Source organism: Tamandua tetradactyla, chromosome 6 (genome assembly GCF_023851605.1).
Source record: "Tamandua tetradactyla isolate mTamTet1 chromosome 6, mTamTet1.pri, whole genome shotgun sequence".
Taxonomy (NCBI): Eukaryota; Metazoa; Chordata; class Mammalia; order Pilosa; family Myrmecophagidae; genus Tamandua; species Tamandua tetradactyla.
Window position 1 is genome coordinate 81565476 of NC_135332.1, and position 25760 is coordinate 81591235.

At 44.2% G+C, this 25760-nt stretch overlaps 1 protein-coding gene across 4 annotated transcripts in view; it reads left to right on the plus strand.

Moving 5' to 3' along the window:
• Positions 1–10375: 10375 nt before the first annotated feature.
• Positions 10376–25760, plus strand: part of LOC143688467 (zinc finger protein 7-like) — a 32797-nt gene continuing 17412 nt past the window's right edge. For all 4 annotated transcript variants that reach the window (XM_077166383.1, XM_077166384.1, XM_077166385.1 and 1 more), the window contains exons 1-3: positions 10376–10485; positions 11700–11930; positions 12262–12388. In XM_077166383.1, coding sequence (XP_077022498.1) covers positions 11928–11930; positions 12262–12388 — 130 coding nt within the window. In that variant the 5' untranslated portion in view covers positions 10376–10485; positions 11700–11927. The remainder of the gene's footprint in view (positions 10486–11699; positions 11931–12261; positions 12389–25760) is intronic.

The window sequence follows — 25760 nt, forward strand, 5'->3', positions numbered from 1 at the left end:
TTACTTGGGTGCAGATGTGGCATCTGGATGATATCTGCCAGGCTTGTTGTTGCAGTCAGGGAATGTAGTAATTTCTCTGTAAGAGTTCAGTTAGTTTTGTACTGTCCAGGTGTGTACTTTGGCGAACCTGGGCAACCAAATTGTACCCCAGGTGCTCTGGCACCAGGATTCTTCCATCTGGGAGAATTTTCCAACCATCTGGATCTGTTCTAGTGCCCAGAGTTTCACCCAGTTTAATTTCTTCCCCAGTATAATTTGGAGGGCTCGGCAGTACCCGTCTCGGTAAGACAGGAAGTATCTGCAGCATCCCCATTGTCTCTTGGGCAACCTCTTTTGCCATTTTATCAGCCAGGGCATTTCCTCTGGCAATTTGAGTTTTGGCAGTCTGATGTCCTTTGCAATGTATAACAACTGCCCTTTTTGGCAACCAGACAGCCTCTAGCAAGGTGAGTATTTCTGGTATATTTTTTATTTCTTTTCCTCCAGATGTCAAAAGTCCCCCTCCTGATATAGTGCCCCATGGACGTGTGCAATTGTGAAGGCATATCTGCTGTCCGTTCAGATGTTGACAACCTTCCCCTTTTCCCACCTTAGAGCCTGGGTCAGAGCTATCAGTTCAGCCTTTTGGGCCGAAGTCCCATGTCCTAGGGCCTGAGCCCAGATGACCCAGTCTGCAGTTATCACTGCTGCCCCCACATACCTGATTCCTTCCCAGACATTAACTGCTCCCGTCTGTATATAATTCTTCATCAGGATTTGGCCAGGGGTTGTTAGTGAGGTCAGTCCTCAGGTTTGTGAGGGATTCCAGGACCTCGTGGCAGTCATGGATGGGCTCAGATGGGTCATCATCCAGGAGTAAGGTGGCGGGGTTAAGGGCCGTCGCTTTTACGAAGAAGATTCTCATGGGATCTAGTAACAGTACTTAATACTGGGTTATCCAGTCATTTGAAAGCCATCTTTTGGGCGGGCTTTTTAGTAATGCTTCTACTGAACGTGGGGCCACTATGTGTAAGTCCTGCCCCAGAGTTAATTTGGATGCTTCTTTAACCAAAATAACGGTGGTGGCAATGGCCTGGAAGCAGTTTGGCCATCCGGCTGCTACACAGTCTAGCCTCTTAGACAGGTAGACACCCGGCCTTTTCCATGGTCCTAATATTTGGGTTAGGACTTCCTTTGCTATTCCCCGGGCCTCAGCAACAGGCAGTTGAAAGGGTTTTGACAGATCAGGCAAGGTTAAGGCAGGCGCACTTACAAGTGCCTGTTTCAGTATTTTAAAAGCCTTTTGCTCAGTTTCAGTCCAGGTTAGAGTTTCATCCTTACCCCCTGTGCTAGCATACAGGGATCTTGCTATTTCCACAAGCCTGGGAATGCAGAGCCGGCAATATTCAACTGCTCCTAAGAACTCCTGTATCTGCATTTTCGTTTTTGGTTGGGGTATCCTTAGTATAGCTTCAATCCTATTAGAAGACAGAGCTCTTTTTCCCCCTTCTAATTTATACCCTAAGTATGTTGCTGAACTGGTGCAGAGTTGGGCCTTTGTGGCAGAGACCCGAGAGCCCAACTGGGCTAATTCCTGTAACAAGTCTTCGGTTCCCTTTTTGCAGTCTGACAGGTTATTAGCTGTCAGTAAGAGGTTATCCACATATTGTAGGAGGGTTATCTTTGGATGCTCTTGTCTAAAATGAGCCAGATCCTGGCTTAAGGCCTCATTGAACAGGGTAGGAGAATTTTTGAAACCCTGCGGCAACCAAGTTCAGGTTAGTTGTCCAGAGAATCCCCCTTCTGGGTCAGTCCATTCAAAAGCAAAGATGGATTGACTTACCACGGCCATGGGAAGCGAGAAGAAGGTGTCCTTCAAGTCCAGAATATGTAGACCTGCTGGCTGGGAGGTAACAGGCTCAAGAGCATATACATGTTATGCACAGTGGGGTGAATGGTTTCAGCTCTTTTGTTTACCTCTTGGAGATCTTGTACTGGCCGGAAGGCGTCAGTCCCGAGTCTCTGGACCAGGAGGAGAGGGGTGTTCCAGGCCAAATGGCAGGGGACTAGAATGCCTGTTTCCCAGAGTTTTTTGATATAGACCGCAATGCCTCTTTTAGCCTTTAAGCTTATTGCGTATTGTCGGACTCTGATCTGTGTGGTGGTGCTAGTCAGCTGGGCATCCGTGGGGGGCCAGTGGGTGGCTAATCCTGGTAGGGGAGTCTCTGCCCATATACCTGGATTTTCTCCTTAAATTCCTGCAGGTAGGTGCTTGGGGTCGGCAGTGCCACCTCTGCAGCAAGTAAATACTCTTCCGATAAGGGGCAAGTGAGGAGGATTGCCAAGGGGTTGGTATTGAAGGAGAGCTCGGCCGAATCGTTTTTGAAAGAGATGGTGGCCTGTAATTTTTGGAGAAGGTCCCTTTCCAAAAGGGGGTACATCCCAGTATCCACAAGAAATTTTATAGGCTTGCCCCCAATTTCTAAGGTGACCCTGGACTCCCGGGTGCTCAACGGAGTGGAGCCCCAGCCCCATCAATTTGCCTCCTCAACCAGAACGGGGGCCGGTTTTAGTCCTTTAAGTCCTCTTTTAGGGCATTCATTTTCCCAATATCCGTTCTCTTTGCACTAGGTGCATTGGTTGGCACCTAGGCCCAATTTCCTTCCTTGGTTTCTCCTCCTTTCCTTAACGGTCTCCCATCTGCCTTTCTGCTTCTCCTGTTCGGCTATTGCAGATACCAAAATTCTAGCTATTTTCTTGGACTGCATGGTCCCGGGGTCATCTCTGTTATTGAAGGTTTTCTGGGCAATCTCTGTCAGCATGGACAGCACCTTTCCCTCAAATCCTTCTAATTTCTGTAATTTTTTCCTTATGTCTGGGGCCGACTGGGTAATAAATGCTATATTTATAGCTCGCTTGTTTTCAGGCACTTCTGGATCAATGGGGGTGTACAAGCGGTATGCCTCAAGGAGGCGTTCAAGGAAAGTGGCCAGGAATTCATCCAGCTTCTGTATGGTTTCGCTTACCCAAGACAAGTTGGTCGGCTTCCTGGCTGCCACTCATATTCCTCCGAGCAAAGTTTGGTGATACTGATCGAGAGCCTCCTTACCTCCACCAGTGTTGGGGTCCCATCTGGGACGGGTGGAGGGGAACATAGTCTCCAGTAAAGTTGGCTTGGTAGTAGGCTGTCCGTTGAGTCCAAGATTAATTTCCTCGCTTCTCGCCCAACTCAGTCTCATTCTTCGGAGGTGAAAAGGGCCTGAAGGAGTTGTTGGCAGTCATCCCACGTGGGCTCGTGGGTAGAAAAGACAGTCTCCAAGAGGGAGATGAGGCCTTGGGGTTTTTCAGAGAAAGAGGGGTTCTGTTTTTTCCAGGTATACAGGTCGCTAGAGGAAAAGGGGACATAGACCATGAAAGGTCGGTGGTCTTCCCCTGGGGCAGGGCTAACTTGCCTCAAGGGTAAAATTGGGGCTCCAGAAGAATCCAGTGATTGTGAACCAGAAGAGTGGTAAGCAGAGCCACTTCTGGTATGGGGGGCGCTGAAGGTCACCTCCTGGCTGACTGCCGCTTCTTGTCCGTTTCTCCCCTCTGGTCTTGGGGGGGGGGGGGCGGAGGGGCTGTTGGGTATGGGGGAGGGTCCATTAAGAACGGATTCTCCGGTGGTCCCGTCAATACTGGGACCCCATTAGTTTTTTTTCTGAGAACTCTTCAGTACAAGGGTCGTTTTGGTTGTGGGGGGGGTCTTCCTTTTCGGAACTCCAGGCAAGACCGTAACCACTTGGGTTTTTCTGTTAAAATTTCAATTCACTGAGAGATTCCAAACAGAGTCGAGAGGTTATCCTGGAGGTTATTCTTACGCATTAAGTAGATATCACCTTGTTGTTCAAGATGTAGTGGAGAGGTTGGAGGGAACTGCCTGAAAATGTAGAGCTGTGTTCCAGTAGCCATGTTTCTTGAGGATGATTGAACCATGATATAGCTTTCACAATGTGACTCTGTGATTGTGAAAACCTTGTGTCTGATGCTCCTTTTATCTACCATATCAACAAAAGAGTAGAATATATGGAATAAAAATAAATAATAGGGGAAACAAATGTTAAAATAAATTTAGTTTGAAATGCTAGTGATAAATGAAAGTGAGGGGTAAGGGGTATGGTATGTATAATCTTTTTTTTTTCTGTTATAGTTTTATTTCTTTTTCTGTTGTCTTTTTATTTCTTTTTCTAAATCGATGCAAATGTTCTAAGAAATGATGAATATGCAGCTATGTGATGATATTGAGAATTGCTGATTGTATATGTAGAATGGAATGATATGTTAATATTTTTGTATGTTTATAATTTTTAAAAAATTAATAAATAAAAAAATTTAAAAAAATTCAATTCAAATTAGTATACAGGGGATTTGGTCAAGGTGGCTTGGATTGCCAAAAATCATCCTTTGGACTCTATATGCTACAGATGGGTCTGTGGTTCCCTCAGGAGGCCACCCAGAACCAAAAGTTGGCCACTCCTGTGAACAGAATTTTTCCAAGCTGAAGGTGTTTACAGGGGATCCATAGTCTCTGGCCTTCTGCTGAAATTCCTGAAAATTTTTCAAAAAACATTGAAGGGGAGTACAGACAGATGAACTGACTGACCCATAGCAATTATGACAAGAACGACACAGAATGCGATGAGACCAACAGTTGAGAGAAGGGACAGACTAAACCAAGACACATAAAGCCTTATTCTTAATTGATTCCTAACCAGAATCCCTGGGCAACGTCTTGCTCGGGAACCTGACCTCGGAAGTAATGCTGTGTCCAGCCTTCCAGAGGTCCCCAACTGAATCCAGTAACAGACCTGTACTCACCGGTGAGGTTTCCAGAAACAGACTACTCCACCAGATGGGATTTTGTATAATTTCGGAGGGTCCTGTAGGACCGGCCTGGTCCCTGGTACTTGCCTGGGGCGGAGGAACGTTTCTCCAAGGCCATCCCCTAGGCCGGACCTCGGTTCCGGGGGCAATCCCCAGGACCTGTGGTCACCAGATGTCCCGTTAGGGACAATCTCACTGGGGCTTCCAAATGTTGTGGGGTGCACCGAAATAGAGACCACAAATTCAAAAACTGCAAGCCAATTTGGTGTCTTTATTAGCTGGCCAGCGACAGAAATCCCTGAGAAGGAAGTTTCAGAGCATAACCCCGTGGGGATTGCAGGATGGGCTTATAAAGGCTGAAACCGCAAGCTTATTCACAGAAGCAGAGAAGTGGTGTTAGTTTCCCAGAACCACATCCTGGTTTTGCAGCTGTAAACAAGCAAGCTTATCTACAAAAGCAAAAAACTGCTTTTATCTTTTGCAAAAACATGTATGTGTAATTTCCACATCCTGGCCCCATTACTGGGTGTTCTTCATGGGCCTGGGGGATGGGGGGTTTCCACCCAGCTGGGGTCAAGCTCCTGGTCCCTTACACTACCCAGCTACACAGCTCCTGGCTATTGAACCATAGCACTGCCTCCTGAGCCCAGGAGTGTGCTCAAGCAACTGAGATGTCAGGAAGTGAACTCCGGGGGAGCAATTTCCAAACTGTGTGACCCATTAGAGGATTATGAAATCAGTCTAAATGGGTTGAGTATTGTTTTTGCTCTAATAAAACAGAATAGAGTAGGAAACAACAGAGTATACCACACAGACATGTTTTAGTTTTATACATGTGTACAGACACACGCACTGGTACGCATGGAATCAAACATACGCATGAAGTACTTTGCAAGGTAACATAATTTTTTATTGTGGATCTTGATCAACAAGTTGGATAATCACAGCTCTGAGTGGTAACATGATGACTGTGCTCCCGTGGCACAGGTGGGACACACGCTCTGTGGGCACCCGGACTAAGACAGTGTCTTCCTATCAGCAAGGCACCTGAGTACCTCTGTTCTACAAGCAAATACCAGAACAGTGACAACACTGCATTTCTATGGCTTTCGCTTTCCAAGACGGCAGAACATGAACCGGCTTGAGATACAATTCTTCCCTTTAATTAATAATGTGCGCTCACCTCCCTCATAAGACAAACGACACTTCGAGACTCAAACTCAACTGTAGTTTTGGCCATTTGGAGAGGACCATCTGATGCTCCGGAACTTTCCCATTTGTCTTAACCTCCAATCTCTAAGAAGTGCTCCGTCATCGCACAGCCTTCATTACAGTTTTGTTTTGTTTTGTTTGGGAGGGAGGGAGGGAAGGAGGAGGAGGATTCCGTCAGAGCACCCAGGGTTTTGACCCGCCCCTCACTTAGACTGCGGTGTGCGGTAATTTGGGGTCGGGGTCTTCACCTCCCAGATCTACCCAAAACTGCCGGCTGGGGGCGTGCGGCCTGCAGAGGGAAGGGTACGGGCTCGCGGAGGCCGGTTCACCTGGCCCGGTCGCCGGGGCCCCTCCGGGGAGGGCAGGCGGCACCAGGAGCAGCGGGCAGATTGGCGGGTCCAGGAATCCACAGAGGACGGGGACACTACGACTCAGGCCCTGACGCGACGCAGCCGCACTTGCGGGGACGTGCCGAAGCACTTCCGGAGACACTCTAGGAGCCCCGAGGACGGCGGCGCTCGGGTCGCGCCTGCGCACTGCGAGTAGGCCCAGCAGCCTCCAGCCCTTTCCCGGGCCGGCCCAGTACAGAACTGTGAGCCTGCTAGCTAGGCTGGTTGTGCAGCCGTGAGGGCTGGCTCAGGATTCCAAGAGGCAAAGGGAATATAAAAGCACAGCTGGCCACACAAGGCGCATCAGTCTTCGGAACAGGCGGCACTTTCTCTGCTCCCCGCCCTGGCCTGTCCCACGCACCAGCTATCCCGGAGACCCTGTGTGACTTGGCTTTTAAGTCTGGGGACCCTAGAGATAGAGATTTTAAAGAGCTTGCCCAAGGTCACACAACCAGTAAATTAGAACCCGAAGGCAGACTAAGATCCCCGTAATCCCAAAGCCTGGTCCTTACTACATCCAACGACCAATGGAATAAATCCCCAGGATCACAGCCTTCCCAGCCAAGGGCATGCATTTGTGGGAAAAACCTGTATGATCAAAGCGTCTTTTAATTCTGGTAAGCTGGGGGCAGGTTAAATGAGAATCAATCACTCCTTAGGGAAGCTTGTCGTTCTGCAAGAGGTTTGATTAGACTACAAATTAGATTGCCATATTTCACAATCCCAGAGTGAAATCGACGAGAGCTTCATGTAAATCATTTTCTTAATTTTGCTCTTCTCAAACTTAGTTTTCCAGTGTCTGCAATCAGGGTTAACTCAGGCACTCCCCTCCCCCAGTTGGTTGCAGGGCACAGGGTTTCTACCTGGACTGGACCTATATCCAGCAGATGGTGTGGGCCTACAGTGCCAGACACCTCAGGTAGCTCACAAAGGTTGGGGTAAGAGACCACTTTGTCTCTCATGTCTCACACCATGCCAAATGTGTGACAGGGCAAAGGCTAATGCTGATGCTGGGAGAACCCCCACCTTTCTCCCCCACGCCCACCTCCTCAGTTCTGGCTTGAGAACCTTGACCTTGGAATGCAGCCCGTCCCTCCTGAGTACCCTGTGTCAGCTCGGCTCCACATGCTACCGATAATATATATATATATATTTTTTTTTTTTTTAAGTAAAGACAGAGAGAAGGAAGGAAGGATAGAAGGAAGGAAGGAAGGAAGAAAGGGAAACATTTTTAAACATTTTCTTGTTTTATTGTATTCTGTTTCTCCGTTTTTTGTTACATGGGCTGGGGCCGGGAATCGAACCGAGGTCCTCCGGCATAGCAGGCAAGCACTTTGCCCGCTGAGCCACCGCGGCCCGCCCCAATATTTTTAAATTTATTTATTAAAGAAAATTTAACAAATGAACTAAAACATTAACATATATAATCAGTAATTCACAATATCATTTAGTTGCATATTCATTATTTCTTAGAAAATTTGCCTCAATTCAGAAAAAGAAATAAAGACAATAGAAAAAGAAATAAAACGAAAACAGAAAAAAAAAGATTATACCTACCATACCCCTTACCCCTCGCTTTCATTGATCACTAGCATTTCAAACTAAATTTATTTTAACATTTGTTCCCCCTATTATTTATTTTTATTCCATATGTTCTACTCGTTTGTTGACAAGGTAGATAAAAGGAACATCAGACACAAGGTTTTCACAATCACACAGTCACATTGTGAAAGCTATATCATTCCAATAATATTCTAAGGCACAGCCTGGACCACCCGGGCCCCAGGAACGGCCTTGAATTTGAGGACTTCAATTCTGCAGCAAACTCCCAAAGCCTCTGGTCCCTGCGCATACACCCAGCCATGTGGCTGCAGGGCTGCAGTGTGCACCTGTCAATCCACCAAATGTCAGGGCTGCAAAATGGTTGTCCTGCCCTGAAGGACCCCCACAGCCATGCAGGAAGAAATTCCTCACAAGGAACTTTGTCCCTTGGCAAGAGCACAGCTCCTGCCTTAGGTGGTGGTAGTGGAGATCACCTGCTCTCAGAGCAGGAGGGCAGGGAGGGAGGGGCCGACGCTGCCCCCTGGTGCTGACAGCCACCCATTTATCCATTCCCTGGGTTCTTACAGCTGAATGTGGCATGTGCCATTGAACAGGAAAGGACCCCCAAAGCTGGGTGTAAGGAAGTAAATGGGGTGTTTTTCTGTATCCATCACAGCAGTTGGTCTCAAATTTTGCTGCACATAGAATCACCAGAAAGCCTTTCAAAGTTCCGCTGCCCAGGCTACACCCCAGACCAGTAACTGGAATCTGTAGATGAGACACATTCAGCAGTTTATATGATTCCCCCACCCCCATCCTGCAGTGATTCCAGTGTACCAGCAGGAGCCCGTCCTAACCACAGTGCCCAGAGCTGCTTTGGTATAGATGAGCCCTCCCATTTCACTCATCTCATTGGGCTTCCCAACCTTCCAAGGAGGAGGCTAGGAATTCCTCTGCACCCCAAGGTCCAGGGAGACCGTGTGACTGGCCAGTGAAACTTAGCCAACATGTGGCATGACCCCATTTCTGGGTGCTATGGCAGGAAGGTATCACAGAGTGTGGACTTGTGCTCTTAGTTGAGATCCCAAGTACCTGGGGGGACCCAGAGCAGGTGGCCCGGTAGGTAGGGTAGAAAGTGGAAGTGGAAGTGGAAGATACTAGGTCCCTGCAGGCCCTAGGCACAAAGTCACAGACTCCCACTTGCTCCGACTTCTCCAGAAGGGACTTGGAGATAGTCAAAAGACCCCAAGCCTCGGTGGCCTGCCTCACTCGAGCCGCCCCTACTGTCCCCCAGCTGCTGACACCACACTTATTCCTCTGATCTCTGCTCACACACACACACACACACAAACACACACACACACACACACACACCATTGCCACTTCCCTCCCTCGCCCCCCTTTCTGGGCCTTCCTTTCTCAGCCTCTGCGGGGGACTCCTTTAGTGTGGGGTGCCCAAGAGAGCGGCAGACGTCCACAGCTGAGCCGGTCACTGCTTAACTAGGACCTGCCCGGCCCCGCAGCACTCCAAGCGCCCTCCGAGCACTTTCCCGCCACTCCAGCGATCAAATGTGCGGGTGATGGGCAGGCCAGGGTCCAGGCATAAGCACAGGGCACCCGGCTGGTGATGGTGATGAGGCTCCAACAAAGGGAAACTCAGGGTGGGTGGGTGAGGGAAGTTGAGGCAGCCAGAGATGACGTACTGTCGCGAGGCCTAGGGAGCTGGGGCCGCCCAAAATAAGCCCCGAGGGGGTGGACACCGGCACCCCCAGGAGAGGCCCACCCGCCCATAGGGAGCGCTGTCTCTCCCCCAACAGCAGGGCAGAGCATGAGTCTGGGGGTGCCAAGGAGACCGCCCAGCACAGATGGCCCAGCATTCAAGTAAAACTGCTAGGAAAAGCCTTCACTTGACTTCGGGAAAAGGCCTGGGAGGTGCTGGAGCCCATCGCCCTGCATCGGTGTCCCACCCCACGACCCTTCGTTGGGCCGCCAGCCCCTCCCGCCTCGCCCACCAGGAAAACACCTGCTGGACAGACAGCGTGGCCGCCTCGCCGGAACCTGGCCGCCCCCTCCTCGAGCGTCCCCCACCGGGGCGGGGTTGTCGCCGCCACCCCGGAGCCTGGCAGGTGCCCAACAGGTGTTTTGATTCGGAAAAGCTGAAGGCTTGTGCCGTGTCAGGCATCCGGTCCAGTGTGGGGAACCTGCGCCTCCGGATGACCCGGGCCACCCCGCGGTCCCAACCTCAGCACAGGGCGTCAGCTTCTGCAGATGCAGGACGGGCTCCAGCTCCCCGGGACCTGACCCCGCCCCGGGGGTGGCCCCGCCCACAGGCTCTGGCCCTTCCGGGTCCTTCGTGTCCGGGCGGCGGGATTGGGAACCACAGAGACGGTCAAGCCTCCGTGCGGCCTAGAGCGGCAGGAAGTCCGTGGGGCGGGGGCGGGCATCCAAAGTCCGTTTCCGCCACCGTCACGCGTTCGCAACCCTCCGGCGCTCCTCCGGGAGGGTGAGTCTGAGCGGCGGGCGCGGTGGCCTGTCCGCTTACCTCTAGTCCTCGGGCCGAGTGGCCGCCGGCCTCCCGGGCTTCCCAGCCTCACTGCGCCCTACGCCTCCCCCACCCCGCCCCGAGGACTCACTTCCCGCCTCTCCCCCCTTGGCCTTCCGTGGGCTCGGGCCGGCCTGGAGAGACCTTGAGTGCCTACTGGAGGTGGTCAACGCTGGGCGGGGGCGTATGGCCAAGGCCCCCTGCCACACGCAGGCCAGGCTCCCAGATTCCGGTCCTCAGCTAGTCGAGCACCAGTCGAGCCTTCTCTTTTAGATCTGCCCAGGAGCGTCCCAGTCTCTCTCCTGCGTAGTCACCCCCAGTTAGGGTCGTCTCTTCCTCATTGTTTCCTGAAGGCCTAGAATTTGTGATGGTGCAAAAAGGGCGGTGCCTTGGGTGGAACAGGCGATTTCCACCCGTATTCCTGTGTCTTTGAATTCTGGCTGTTGCTCAGGGCCTGCCCCACTATTGCCTGGTTCTGGCGCCACCTTCTGAGCCCTAAACTCTTCAAGGAAGCCCTCTTACTCCTTAGTCTGACCTCGCAGGGCATTCCCAGGGAACCAATGGGCCCAGTGGTTCAGTTGAGGTGGGTGGTCCGTATCAACTTGCAGCTCTGGAACTGGTGTAATCTCCCTGCCCCTTTCAAATTGCTGATGGGCCGTGGGCACTGTGGCTGGAGACTGGAGTTTCAGAACTGTAAAGGGAGGAATTCCTGGGCTCTCCTAGATCTGTGGTTGTCCTCCACCAGCAGCTTCTTGATTCCTGGAATTCCTATACCCAACCCTCCCTGTAGTCCATCATTGTGGCTTCATTCTATACCAACCTGCATTTATTCCCTGCTTCCCTTGCTGCCTGTCATCTAGCCACTGGTTCCGTTCAACAGGAGTCCTCCCTGCCTCAGGCTCTTTGCGGTGCTGTTCCCATTGCCTGGAGTACCCTCCCCACCTCTACCACCTTGGCCTTGTTAGCTACTTTACAGCCTGTAGGTCTGAGCACATCCTCAGGGAGGTGACACATCACACTAAGTCATTTTCCTGCTATAAATGTTTTGATAGTCTCTTGTACCGAAACACACTCATGGTTGCAGATTTGCATTTCTGTAATTATTTTACCCTTTGCTTCACCAAACTGTGTTCTGTGAAGGCAGGGTTCTTGACCTTTTGTTCACTTCTGCTTAGGTCGAGTGCCTTTCATGTAGCAACTTTACATGTTTGTGTAGTGACGCACACAGGAAGCTGAACGAAACCATGTCCCTTCAAGAAAATATCTGGAATTGCAGATAAGGGAGTGGAGAGCACAGTACCTGTTGATTATACTGGAAGTTGAGGGTCTCCAGCACCCTGACCTCTCTTTCAAAACTACCAACAGAGGTCCTGGCCAAGACGCGTGGACGCCCATTCAGTCTCATGGTAGGAAGCCTGATGGGGTTCTGGGCATCCACTGGGCCCTGGGCTAGACCCTGCAGGCATGACCCTTTTGCTCCTCTCCCTAAGAAACTGAGCCTACCCTTGTCCAGACCTAACTGAGGCTCTTAAGGTGGGGATGGTCTGTGCCATAGACGTGGTCTGGGTTGCTCCCCTGTCCCCAGACTGCCCACCCCAGGATTTTAGCCCCAAAAGGGTTAAAACAGGACTAATTTGCTTCACCCTATGGTACCCTTGCCTGAGATAGGCCTTGCGGTGGTGCCAGAATGAGGCTGGCACCAGGTCTCGGTGGGGCACAGGGGTGTGTTTTTTTCAGGAGGCTGTGACGTTTGGTGATGTGGCCATACACTTCTCGTGGGAAGAGTGGCAGTGTCTGGACCCTGGCCAGAGAGCCCTCTACAGGGAAGTGATGCTGGAGAACCACAGTAGCGTGGCCGGGCTAGGTGAGGCTGCACCTTGGGACACCACCACCATCACCATGTTACTGATCAACACCCATCCCATCCAGGCCTGTGCCAGGGGCTGGGATTGTTCAGGCTCTCATGGCCTAAGTGGGCCTTGGGCCCATGAGTCTTCACGCTCTGTATGGCCAGCCTGTAGGGTGGGAGCTGTGGGTCCAGAGCTGACCTGGAAGGGCACAGCAGGCCTGTGCCTTGCGCATGTCATGTGAATCAACACCTATTGGGGGAGTGGAATAATGGGGCATAATAAATCCTCCTTTTTGGGTAGGTGAGTAAATTATCCTGAAGTAGCTTAAACAAGAAGAAATCATGGGCTTATGGTGTCAGAGGAAATGGTTGTAGAACTAAATCAAGGGCAGCAGAGATGTCCTTGGGACCACTGTGTGCAGATGCATGGGACTGTCAGATATATCTTCCCTGCTCCTGTCCTTCTGTCTTTCTCTCCCATTTCCCTGCCCTCACCATAGGCACCCACTCAGGCATGATTAATGTTCATCTTTGTGTTCTGGCAAGATGTGCCTGCTGCTTGGCATGCTCAGATAACTGTCAAGAGGTATCACCTTCTCTGTACTGCACCTTTCCCACCTGCTGTTGAACTCTCTGCCTTCTTGGCTCCATGGTCCTGTGATCATCCTGGGCCCCTGGGCTGGAGAATCAGGGTGGGGTTTTTAGGTTCCGGGGTAGGCAGGGAGGTCCTTGGTCTGCCAAGTGCTTCTCAGGATGCTGTACCTGGCACCCCTCCTGCTGGGAAGAAGAGCCCTCCTGTACCCGTCCTTTCTGGCCATACTGGCATGGTCCAGCTTGATAATACTTTGTCACTCAAGTAAGTGTAAAGTGTGAGCCTATTGTGGTTTGAGTTTGGATGTTACTACTAAGCTTGAATGTCTTCATACTCCTGTTGACCTGTTGGGTTTCTTCTATAAAGTGTCTACTTGGAAACTTCACCCATTTTCTACTGGGGTTGCTGTTTCCAATTGATTTGATGGTGTTCCTTGTGTTATTCCTTATGTTCAATTTAAACAAATCGAATATATAGTTGGTTTTTTTTTTTTTTTGGTAAAATTCATCATTAATTTGTGGACCATTAAGAAAGATAGAATGCTGGCAATATCAGATTTTTTTCTTATTCTGTACTTTTTTTTTTATAGTGTTTAAAGATCTCATTTAGACTTATTTGAATGTTACTTATGTATCACTCATATAGAAAGGAAAAGACAGAAGTAATAAAGTGATTGGGGTTTTCTGATATTTCTTCCTATCCTCTAGTGAGTTATGCTTTGGCTTAGAGTGGACTACTTTCCCTCATGATAATGCCCTGCAGGCCATGGGGAGTATGGGTGATGGCATGTTTCTTGAGTATTTGGGTGTTCTTTCATCCAGTGAGGTTTGGTCCTCAGGCTTTCTTGCCCAGCATGAAATTCCATTCCTTTCATGCATGTCTCAGTAACAAACAGAACAGCTTCATCTATTAGTGCCTTTGCTGCTTTCTCAGGCCTTGTAAACGTACACTTTCTGATTTGCCAGTGACTGGAATTGCGGTCCCTCCTCCAGCAGTAGTTTTTTTCTCTGATTTCAAAATTAAGCCCTGTTGCTCTTCTTTCATGCCCTTCTGCTTATGTAGTAGCTTTCTGCATTATTACCAACTCTCAGGATATTCTTTTTAATGACATTTTAAGTAGTGGTTAAACTCACAGTGTATTGTATCAACAATGCATGTGACTCAACCAAAGCTGTGAAATGAGCACCTGTGGCTGAATTCACACCTGTGCAGGTACCTGTGACAGCTGTAAGAAAGCACCTATTCCAAGATGAATCCCAAATCTAGAGTTGAGAAAGTGTTATTTAAAAGCTTATCTTGGGCGGACCATGATGGCTCAGTGGCAGAGTTCTTGCCTGCCATGTGAGAGACCTGGGTTCGATTCCCGGTACCTGCCTATGCCCCCAAAAAAGAGATGTTACATTAAAAGCTTATCTTAGGTGGGCCATGGTGGCTCAGCAGGCAGAATTCTTGCCTACCTTGCTGGATGCTGGAGACCTGGGTTCAATTCCCAGTGCCTACCCATGCAAAAAAAAAAAAAAAGAAAGTTTATCTTAGGGTGTGTCAAATATGACCATATTTGTAGATTTTGTGCATTGTAGATATCTTCTATCTCCTGCATTTGTTAACGACTTGATGTCAGGTTTTAATGTAATTAAATTCTTTTTGATTGTTTGTTTTTGCCTAAAGGTTGTGCCTTTGAAGTTTTATTTAAAAGTTTTCCCTACCCCAAGTCATCAAGTTACCTTACATTTTCTCCTATGAACTGTGTGGTATATTGTTCACATTTGTGAACATTAGAAATAACACTGTTTTATTTTTGCCTCCATACTGAGTCATTTCCCGTTATCATCTACGAAACAGTCTAATCTTTGCCCGTTGAGGAGTATGGGTTTTTGTGAGCTCTGTTCTCATCCTTGAATCTCTCTTGTTTGCCAGTCGCTACTCCTTCCTTTAGCTTTGATTTTGTAGTATATCTCAATACCTGGTAGGGCAGGTCTCTCTATTCTTTTGAGAGATCCACTTCCTATTCATGGGTAATAGGGTAAATCTTTCACATAATTTTTAGATTATATTGGATTTCCTCAAAAATCCCACTGGAACTTTCATTGGAAGTGCTTGGAATTTATAGATAGTGTGATAAGAACGAACGTCTTTCCTATATTACGTTTTCCTATCCAGAAACTTAGATGTGTCTCTTATTATTCCACTTATCTTCTACAGTTTTTATTAAAGTTTTAAAATTTTCTTGACTGTTAATCAGTTAATTCCTAGATGCTTTAATTTTTGTTGCTTTGTGATCATCTTTTTTGTAGTTTTAACTATTTATTGCTGGTATACAGAAGCGTTACTGGGTTTTGAGAATTGATCTTGCAGTTTGCAACATTGTTGCTTTCAATCATTTGTTAAATTCTGTTGTGTTCTCTAGGAGGCAGATGATATTTGCAAATAAAAGTTTTATATTTTCCTTCCAGTCCTTATCAGTCACATTTCTTACCTTTTGCATTGGGCAGGAGAGCCAATGCTATATTAAACCATACCAGTATTTTGGGCGTGCTTGCTTTGTTCCTCATTTTAAAGGGAATGAATCCGCATTTAAAAGTTTTCTTCTATTCCTGCTTGGCAAGGGGTTTTGTTTTGTTTTTACTCATAACTAAGTATTGGATTTCAGATTCTTTTTTTCATCAGTTGATATAATTGTGTGATTTTTCTGCTTTAATCTGTTAACTTGGTGTAAATTAATATTTTCTTATATTCCTGGAACAAACTACTTGAATCATGATTTATATATATAAATCTACCCCACCCATCCCTGCTGACCTCTCCTGCAGGGGCCTCTCCTGCACTGCCTACTAGCCACCTGCCTCTGTTACTTAGAATGCAGTCAGTCCTCTAGTTGTGCTTACACTTATCTGTATTAAGTAGCCTTCTGAGGGCCCACCTAGGATTGCACCACCACCCCTTACCCTCCTGCCCTTGTAGCACACCATATCTCTGGAAAGATGTGTTTCAAATTCCAAAGTGGCCTTAATCCCATTGCTATCATGAGTACATAGTACCTCTTCTTGCTCCAGCTGTCATTCATCCCTACCCTTAATGTTTCTGGGAGTCCCCTAAAGGAGCCTTTCTTACCCATGGCCAGAATCAGCCCCATCCACTGGCATCTGCCCACCAGGGTCCTGGAAAGTCTTTGTCACCACCACCACTGCTGCCCCCACTGACCAGGCCCACCACAAACACACCACTGCCCATGTCAAGACTCATTTTGTGGAGTGCCAGGGCAGAGAGGGATTCCTTGTGAGGGCAGGACAACGGCCTTGCCCCAACTCGGAGCCATCTTTGGTCCCCTTGGATGGACTCAAAGCAGCTCAGTTAGTGCCCAAGGCTTCAGCAGTCCTTCTGACTCTTTCTTTCCTCCCCCAGCCTTGGACCGTAATATATATAACCCTTTGAACTCATCTAATAATTGTATTTTGAATTTTTGCATCACTGTTCATAAGCAAAATGGACCTGTACATTTCTTTTTGTAAATTGTCTATATGTTAGTTTTCGATTTTAGATATTATACCTCCTCATAAAATGAGCTGGGTAGCTTTTGCTACTTTTTTAAGTTCTAGAATTTATATAGATGGAAGTCATTGAGCTTTAGAACTTTTGGTAGAACTCATTTATAAAACTGTCTGTGCCTTGGCTTTTTGGTGAGAAAAGCCTTAGACTAGTTATTTAAATTTCCTTAGTGCTTAATGGTTGTTCAGGCTTTTTACTTTCCTCTTGTACTGATTTTGTCATTACTACTTTTTCTAGAAATTCTTCCATTTAGTTTTTACTTTCAACTCTTTCAGGATGTATTTGTTCATATGTCATTGTGGTTTTTTTTTTCCAAAGATTAATAGATTTATTAAAGAGATAAAGCGTGGAGGAAGTAGGTGGAAGAACGAAAGGGAGAAAGCAGGTAGGAGCCTGAAATTGGATCCTGCCCAGGGAGCCATCAGGAAGAAAGAGAAAATGTCTTCCCATAATACCCTAGTTTTTAACCTCTGTTATGTTTGTAGTTGTTTCCCATATTGGTTATTTTATTTCTTGGCACATTCTCACTATGATGACCTCAGTTGGTTTTGCTGTGAGGTTATTGCGTTATTAACTTCAAATTTTACTGCATTTTGGTTGTCACTTAGACTGTAATATTCCTCTGGGACCTTCTGTGACAACTTTGAGACCTAGGGTAAGGATGGTTTTCTGTCAGTGACTTCTGAGCACATCTGGTAGCTTGAGCTTGTTCATTACAGACTGGAATCTCTCCATCTGCTTTTTTTTAAAACCCCATGGTAAGAAGCCTCAGGGAAACTTTAAATCAGAGACCTTGGCTGACCCCACTTCCCAGGTTGAATGGCTGTCTGACCCAAATGGGCTAAGTGCCCACCCCAGCACCTGCCAGCAGTGAAAGGGCAATAGGGGCTCTTGATGGGAGGGCATGCTGCTCTATGGAAGTTCCAGCATGGGGACTAGTGGTGCCAAGAAGGTAGGGTGGTGCCAGTAAAGTCAGGTGGTGCCAAGGTCAGGTGGGAGCTGACAGGAGAGTCCTTTTGGAAGAAGGACTGCCCTGGACACAAGATGGGGAGGTGACCACTGGGGGCTGGACTGTAGCATTTTCTGATTAAGGCATGCTTCATTAGTGTTTTTTGTTTGTATGTTTTGAATCTGCAGATTTTATTGAGATATATTTACATATGATATCTTCTATCTAAATATACAGTATATTGCACTATCATCTAGTTATGCAGTCATCATCACACTCAATTTTAGACCATTTTCATTGCTCTAAAAAGAAAAATATCAGATAGATGCAACAAAAGAAAACCCAGGATATCCCATATCCCTTATCCCATTATTGACCCCTAGTGTTGGTGTGGTACACATGTTACTGTTGATGAAAGAATATTAGGGTCTTACTGTTAACTATAGTCTATAGGTTGTAGTAGTTAATTTTCCCATATACCTCTTTTATTAACTCCTTATACAAGTGTATATTTGTACTAGTTCACGTAAGAACTTATATTTTTAGTGTTAATCAGTGACATACATAAGTCTAAACAACCACTTTCAACCAAATTCATCTACAATATAGTACTATTATAATTCCAACAATGAGCTACCCTCACCTTTATCCATTCCTAGACATTTGAGTTCAACCTTGTTAAAAGGTAACTAGTCCCCCTTCTCTAGCTTCTGTCTGTGCCTAGGTACCCTATATTCTACATTTTAAGGCTCTGAGTATATATTCTAGTCAGTTCATATTTGTAAAATCATACAATACCTGTCCTTTTGCATCTGACTTATGCATTATGTCTTCAAGGTTCATCCATGTTGTCGCATGCTTCAGGACCTCGTTCCTTCTTACTGCTGTATGGTATTCATCTTCTGTATATTTATACATGTTGTTTATCCACTAATCTGTTGATGGATACTTGGATTGTTTCCATCTTTTGGCAATTGTGAATAATGCCACTAAGATCATCAGTGTGCAAATATCTTTCATGTCCCTGCTTTAAGATCTTCTGATGTATACTGAGTAGCAAAATTGCTGGGTCATAGGGCAACTCAATATTTAGTTTTCCACCAAACTGTCTTCCACAGAGACCACCATTTTACATTCCCACCAATGGTGAATATGTTCCTTTTTCTTCACATCCTCTTCAACATTTAGTTTCCTGTTTGTTTAATTGTGGTTTTGATTTACATTTCTATAGAACATCTTTTCATGTGCTTTACAGTCATTTGTATTTCCTCTTTGGAGAAATGTCTGTTCATATCTTTTCCCCATTTTTATACTTGGGTTATTTGTCCGTTTATTGTTGAGTTGTATAATTTCTTTATATATACTGGGTATCAAACTGTTACCTGATATATGGTTACCAAATATTCTCTCCCACTGAGTTGGCTGCCTTTTCACCCTTTTGACAAAGTCCTTTGAAACATAGAATGTTCAATCTTGAGGAGCTCCCATTTATCTGTTTTTTCTTTTGTTGCTTGTTCTTTGGGTATAAGGTCTAAGAAGCGATACCCTATCCCTAGATTTTGAAGATATTTCCCTCTATTTTATTCCAGGAGTTTTATGGTACTGGATCTTTTATTTAGGTCTTTGATCTACTTTGAATTAATTTTAGTATAGGATGTAAGGTATGGGTCCTGTTTAATTCCTTTGGATATGGATATTCAATTCTTCTAGTCCCATTTATTTATTTTATTTTTTAATGTTTTTTTTTTGTGCATGTGAAATATGCAAAAAAGCAATGAATTTCCTAGTACATTTTAACAAGTAATTATAGAACAGATTTTAAAGTTTGGTATGGATTACAGTTCCACAATTTCTTGTTTTTTCTTCTAACTCCTCCAAGACACAAGACCAAAAGAAATAATGATTCAACAGCCATATTCATTTGTTAAATCCTATCTTCTCTGTTACACTTCTCCTTCTCCTTAAATAACATTTGAACATAAAAATGATAAATTTCAAAGTGCATCACAACAGTTAGTAGTAACAGATTTCAGAGTTTGGTATGGGTTACAACTCCATATTTTAGGTTTTTATTTCTAGCTGCCCAAAGGTACTGGAAGCTAAAAGAAATATCAGTATAATGATTCGGCACTCACACTCATTTGTTTAACCTAATCTTCTCTGTATAACTCCACCATCACCTTTGACCTTTCTCCCACTCTTTAGGGGTATTTGGGGTATGTCCATTCTAACTTTTTCGTGTTGGAAGGGCCTGTCAGTAATATGGAATAGGGGAATGGAACTAGTTGATGTTCTGGAAAGGTTGGCGCGCTGCATTTCAGGACTTATCTGGTCCAGGACCCATCTGGAGGTTGTAGGATTTGGAGAGTTACCCTAGTGCATGGAACCCATGTAGAATCTTATATAATACCCTAGGTATTGTTTTGGATTGGCAGGAATGGTTTTGGTTGGGCTTTGGCATATTATGATAGGTAGCAATGTCTAACTGAAGCATGTATAAGCGTGACCTCCAGTGTAACCTCTCCACTCTATTTAAACTCTCTCAGACATTGATACTTTATTTGTTGCACTGCTTTTCCCCTTTTTGTTCATGGCGCCAGGGCCAGGCTCATCCCTGGGGGTTATTTCCCATGCCGCCAGGGAGACTTTCACCCCTGGATGTCATGTCCCACATAGTGGGGAGAGCAGTGGTTTCCCTTGCAGAGTTGAGCTTAGAAGAGAGTAACTGGCCCCATTTTTTGAAGAGACTGTTCTGTCCGAGTTCAGCAGATTTGGGGGCCTTGTCAAAAATCAGGTAACCATAGATGTGAGGGTCTATTTCTGAACTCTCAATTTGATTCCATTGATTAATATGTCTATCTTTGTGCCAGTACCATGCTGTCTTTCTTTTTTTAATTTTTGAGAATAGAGATGTCATTTTTTGTTGTTGTCATTGATTCTTTTGTTTTTTAACTTTTTTAATTGTATAGTATAATATGTATACAAAGCAAAGAGAGGAAAAAGCAATAGTTTTCAAAGCAGTCTTCAACAAGTAGTTACAGGACAGATCTCAGAATTTGTCATGGGCTATCATAACATCATCTTACATTTTTCTTTCTAGCTGCTTTAGAACACAGGAGGCTAGAAGGAATAAATATATATATATATATTTCTGTCATCACAGTCAGCATTTCTTTTTTGTGAAAAATAACGTACATACAAAAAAGCAATTAAATTTCAAAGCACAGCACAACTATTTGTTGTAGAACAGATTTCAGAGTTTGGTGTGGGTTACAATTCCACAATTTCAGGTGTTTACTTCTAGCTGCTCCATGATACTGGAGACTAAAAGAAATGTCAGTTTAATGAATCAGAAATCATGCTTTTGTTAAACCCTACCTTCTCAACCATCACCTTTGATTTTTCTGTCCCACTCTTTAGGGGTATTTGGGCTGTGGCCATTCTAACTTTTTCATATTGGAAGGGGCTGTAATAATATGGGGTAGGGAGATGGAACTAGCTGATGTTCTGGAAAGGCTGGACCCTCTAGGTTTCAGAACTTACCTGGTCCAGGGACCCTTCTGGAGGTTGTCGGTTTCTGGAAAGTTACCTGAGTGCATGAACCCTAGAGTCTTATATATTGCCCTAGGTGTTCTTTAAGATTGGCTGGACTGGTTTTGGTTGGGGTTTGGCACGTTATGATAGGTAACAATGTCTAAGTGAAGCTTGGGTAAGAGTGACCTCCAGAGTAGCCTCTTGGCTCAACTTGAACCCTCTCTGCCACAGATACTTTATTACTTTATTAGTTACACTTCTTTTCCTCCTTTTTATTACTTTATTAGTTACACTTCTTTTCCTCCTTTTGGTCAGGATGAAATTGTTGATCCAATGGTGCCAGGGCCGGTCTCATCCCTGGAGTCATCTCCCACTCCACCAGGGAGATTTTCAACCCTGAATGTCATCTGCTACATAGGGGCAAAGATGATGATTTCACTTACAGAGTTGGCCTTATAGAGAGTGAGGCCTCATCTGAGCAACAAAAGAGGTCCTCCAGAGGTGACTTGTAGGCACACATATAGATAGACTAAACTTTTCCACTATCCACATAAGCTTCACAAGAGCAAGCCTCAAGATCAAGGGCTTGGCATATTGATATGGGTGTCCCTAATGTTTGACATAGTATCAGGAGTTTCCCCAGAGCACCATCCTGTTTTAACCACTGTGGCTTTATAATAAGCTTTAAGGTCAGAAAAGTAAGTCTTCCCACTTTGTTCTTTTTTGGATGTTTTTGGCTATTCAAGGCCCTTTTCCCTTCCAAATAAATTTGGTAACATTTCCACGTTTGCAAAATAAGTTGTTGGAATTTTGACTGGTATTGTTTTGAATCTATAGATCAATTTGTGTAGAATTGACATCTTGATGATATTAGCCTTACTGTCCATGAACATGGAATGTCTTTCATTTATTTAGGTCTTCTTTGATTTCTTTTAGTAGTATTTTAGTTTTTTGTGTAGAGGTCCTTTATATCCTTCGTTAAGTTTTTCTTAGATACTTGATTTTTTTGGTTGCTGTGTGAATGAATTTTTTTCTTAATTGCTTCCTCAGTTAGCTCCTTACTAGTGTATAGAAGCACAACTGATTTCTGTGCATTAATCTTTTTTTTTTTTTTTTGCTGAATTTGTTCATTAGCTCAGATAGCTTTGTCATAGAGTTCTCAGGATTTTCCAGATATAGGATCATGTTGTGTGCAAATAATAAGAGTTTTACTTGTTCCATTCTGATTTGTATGTCTTTTATTACTTTTTTCTGCCTACCTCTAGCTAGAACTTGTAGCACACTGTTGAATAATCATGGTGACAGTGGGCATCCTTTTCTTATTCTGAATCTTAGGGGGAAGGCTTTCAGTCTCTCACCATTGAGTATAATTTTGACTGTGGGTTTTTGATATACGTTCTTTATCGTATTTAAGAAATTTCCTTCGATTCCTACCTTTGAAATATTTTTATCAAGAAAGGATGCTGAGTTTGGTCAAATGCCTTTTCAGCATCAGTTCAGATGATCATGTGATTATTTATCCTTCCATTTGTTAATGTGTTGTAGTATATTAATTGATTTTCTTGTTTTCCAGTACCGCTCGGTCATGGTGTATAATTCTTTTAATGTGCTGTTGGATTTGATTTGCAAGTTTTTTTTTTTTTTTTTGAGAATTTTTCATCTGTATTCATTAAAGAGATTGGCCTGTAGTTTTCCTTTCCTGTAGTATCTTTATTAGGTTTTGGTATTAGAGTGATGTTTGCTTCTTAGAATGAGTTAGGTGGTGTTCTCTTTTCTTAAAATTTTGGAAGATTTTGAGCAGGAATGATGTTAGTTCTTAAAATGTTTGGTAAAATTCTCTTGTAAAGCTATCTGGCCCTGGGCTTTTCTTTGTAGAGAGATTTTTTTTTTATCCATTCACTTATTTATTTATTTATTTATTTGCATATCCATCATCATGATCATTTCTTAGAACATTTGCATTAATTTAGAAAAAAAATAAAAAGACAACAGAAAAAATTCATACATACCATTCCCCTTACCCGTCCCTTTCATTGATCACTAGCATTTCAATCTAAATTTATTTTAACATTTGTTCCCCCTATTATTTATTTTTATTCCGTATGTTTTACTCATCTGTTGATATTGTAGATAAGAGCATCAGACACAAGGTTTTCACAATCACACAGTCACATTATGGAAGCTACCTCATTATACAATCATCTTCAAGAAACATGGCTACTGGAACACAGCTGTACATTTTTAGGCAGTTCCCTCCAGCCTCTCCATTACATCTTGGCTAACAAGGTGATACCTATTTAGTGCCTAAGTATAACCTCCAGGATAACCTCTCTACTGTTGGTAATCCCTCAGCCATTGACACTTTATTTTGCCTCATTTCACTCTTCCCCCTTTTGGTCGAGAAGGTTTTCTCAATCCCTCGATGCTGAGTCTCAGCTCATTCTAGGATTTCTGTCCCACATTGCCAGGAAGGTCCACATCCCTGGGAGTCATGTCGTACGTAGACAGGGGGAGGGCAGTGAATTTGCTTCTTGTGTTTTCTGGATAGAGAGGCCACATCTGAGCAACAGAAGAGGGTCTCTTAGGAGTGACTCTTAGGCCTAATTTTAAGTAGGCTTGACCTATCCTTTATGGGATAAGTTTCATATGAACAAACCCCAAGATTGGGGCTCAGCCTGTTGCTTTGGTTGTCCCCACTGCTTGTGAGAATATCATGAATTCAACATGGGGAGATTTTTGATGACTGATTAAATCTCTTTACTTCTGATTGGTTTGTTGAGGTCTCCTATTTCTTCTCTAGTCAGTATAGGTTGTTCCTGTGTTACTAAGAAATTGTCCATTTCATCTAGGTTGTCTAGTTTTTTGACGTACATTTGTTCATAGTATTCTCTTGTGTGCTTTTTTTTTTTTCCTTTGGGGTCCATGGTAATGACCCACCCTGTTTTTTTTAAAATTTTATTTGCATCTTCTGTCTTTTTGACTTTGTTAGTCAAGCTAAGGGTTTGTCATTCTTTTTGGTCTCAAAAGAACCAACTTTTGTTTGATTGATTATATTGTTTTTTTGTTTGCCAATTCATTTATTTCCACTTTAATCCTTGTTATTTATTTTATTCTATTTGCTTTAGGGTTAATTTGCTGCTCTTTCTCTAGTTTCTTCAGTTAGGTCTTTGGTTTTAGCTCTTCCTTTGTAATACAGGCATTAAGAGGTATACATTTCCCTCTCAGCACTGCCTTTGCTGCATCCCTCAGGTTTTGATATGTTGTATTCTCATTTTCATTCATCTCCAGATATTTACTGATTTCTCTTGCAATTTCTTCTTTGATCCACTGATTAAGAGTTTGTTGTTTACCTCTATATGGTTATGAAAATTCCAGTTCTTTGGTGGTGATTGATTTCCATCTTCATTCCATTATGATCAGAGAAGGTGCTTTGAATAATTTCTGTCTTTAAAATTTTCAAGACCCATTTTGTGCCCTAGCATATGATCTGTCCTGGAGAGTGTTCCATGAGCACTTGAGAAGAATGTACATCCTGGTGTTTTGGGGTGCAACGATCTAGATATGTCTGTTAGGTCTAATTCATTTGTCAGATTTCTTAAGTTCTCTATTTCCTTATTCCTTCTCTGTATAGTTGTTCTGTTTGTTGATATCTCCCACTATGACTGAAGAAATGTCTATTGCTCCCTTCAGTTTTTTTTCCCCTTATTATTTATTTATTTTTAATCCATATTTTTCACTCATCTGTCCATACCATAGATAAAAGGAGCATCAGTCACAAGGTTTTCACAATCACACAGTCACATTGCAAAAGCTGTATCATTATATATTCATCTTCAAGAAACATGGCTACTAACAGAAGAGTGGCTAAACAAACTGTGGTATATACATACGATGGAATACTATGCAGCTTTAAGACAGGATAAACTTATGAAGCATGTAATAACATGGATGGACCTAGAGAACATTATGCTGAGTGAGTCTAGCCAAAAACTAAAGGACAAATACTGTATGGTCCCACTGATGTGAACAGACATTCGAGAATAAATTTGGAATATGTCCTTGATAACAGAGTCCAGCAGGAGGTAGAAACAGGGTAAGATAATGGCCAATTGGAGTTGAAGGGATACAGACGGTGTAACAGGACTAGATACAAAAACTCAAAAATGGACAGCACAATAATACCTAATTGTAAAGTAATCATGTTAAAACACTGAATGAAGCTGCATCTGAGCTATAGGTTTTTGTTTTGTTTTGTTTTGATTTTACTATTATTACTTTTATTTTTTTCTCTATATTAACATTCTATATCTTTTTCGGTTATGTTGCTAGTTCTTCTAAACCAATGCAAATGTACTAAGAAATGATGATCATGCATCTATGTGATGATGTTAAGAATTAATGATTGCATATGTAGAATGGTATGATTTCTAAATGTTGGGTTAATTTCTTTTTTTCCGTTAATTAAAAAAAAAAAAGAGAGAAGGGATAATTGGAGCTGAAGGGATACAGACTGTACAACAGGACTGTATATAAAAACTCAGAAATGGACAGCACAATACTACCCAATTGTAATGCAATTATGTTAAAACACTGAATGAAGCTGCATGTGAGGTATAGGTTTTTTTTTTTCTTTTTCTTTCTATTATTGTTTTAATTCTTATTCTGTTGTCTTTTTATTTCTTTTTCTAAATCGATGCAAATGTACTAAGAAATGATGAATATGCAACTATGTGATGTTATTAAGAATTACTGATTGTGCATGTAGA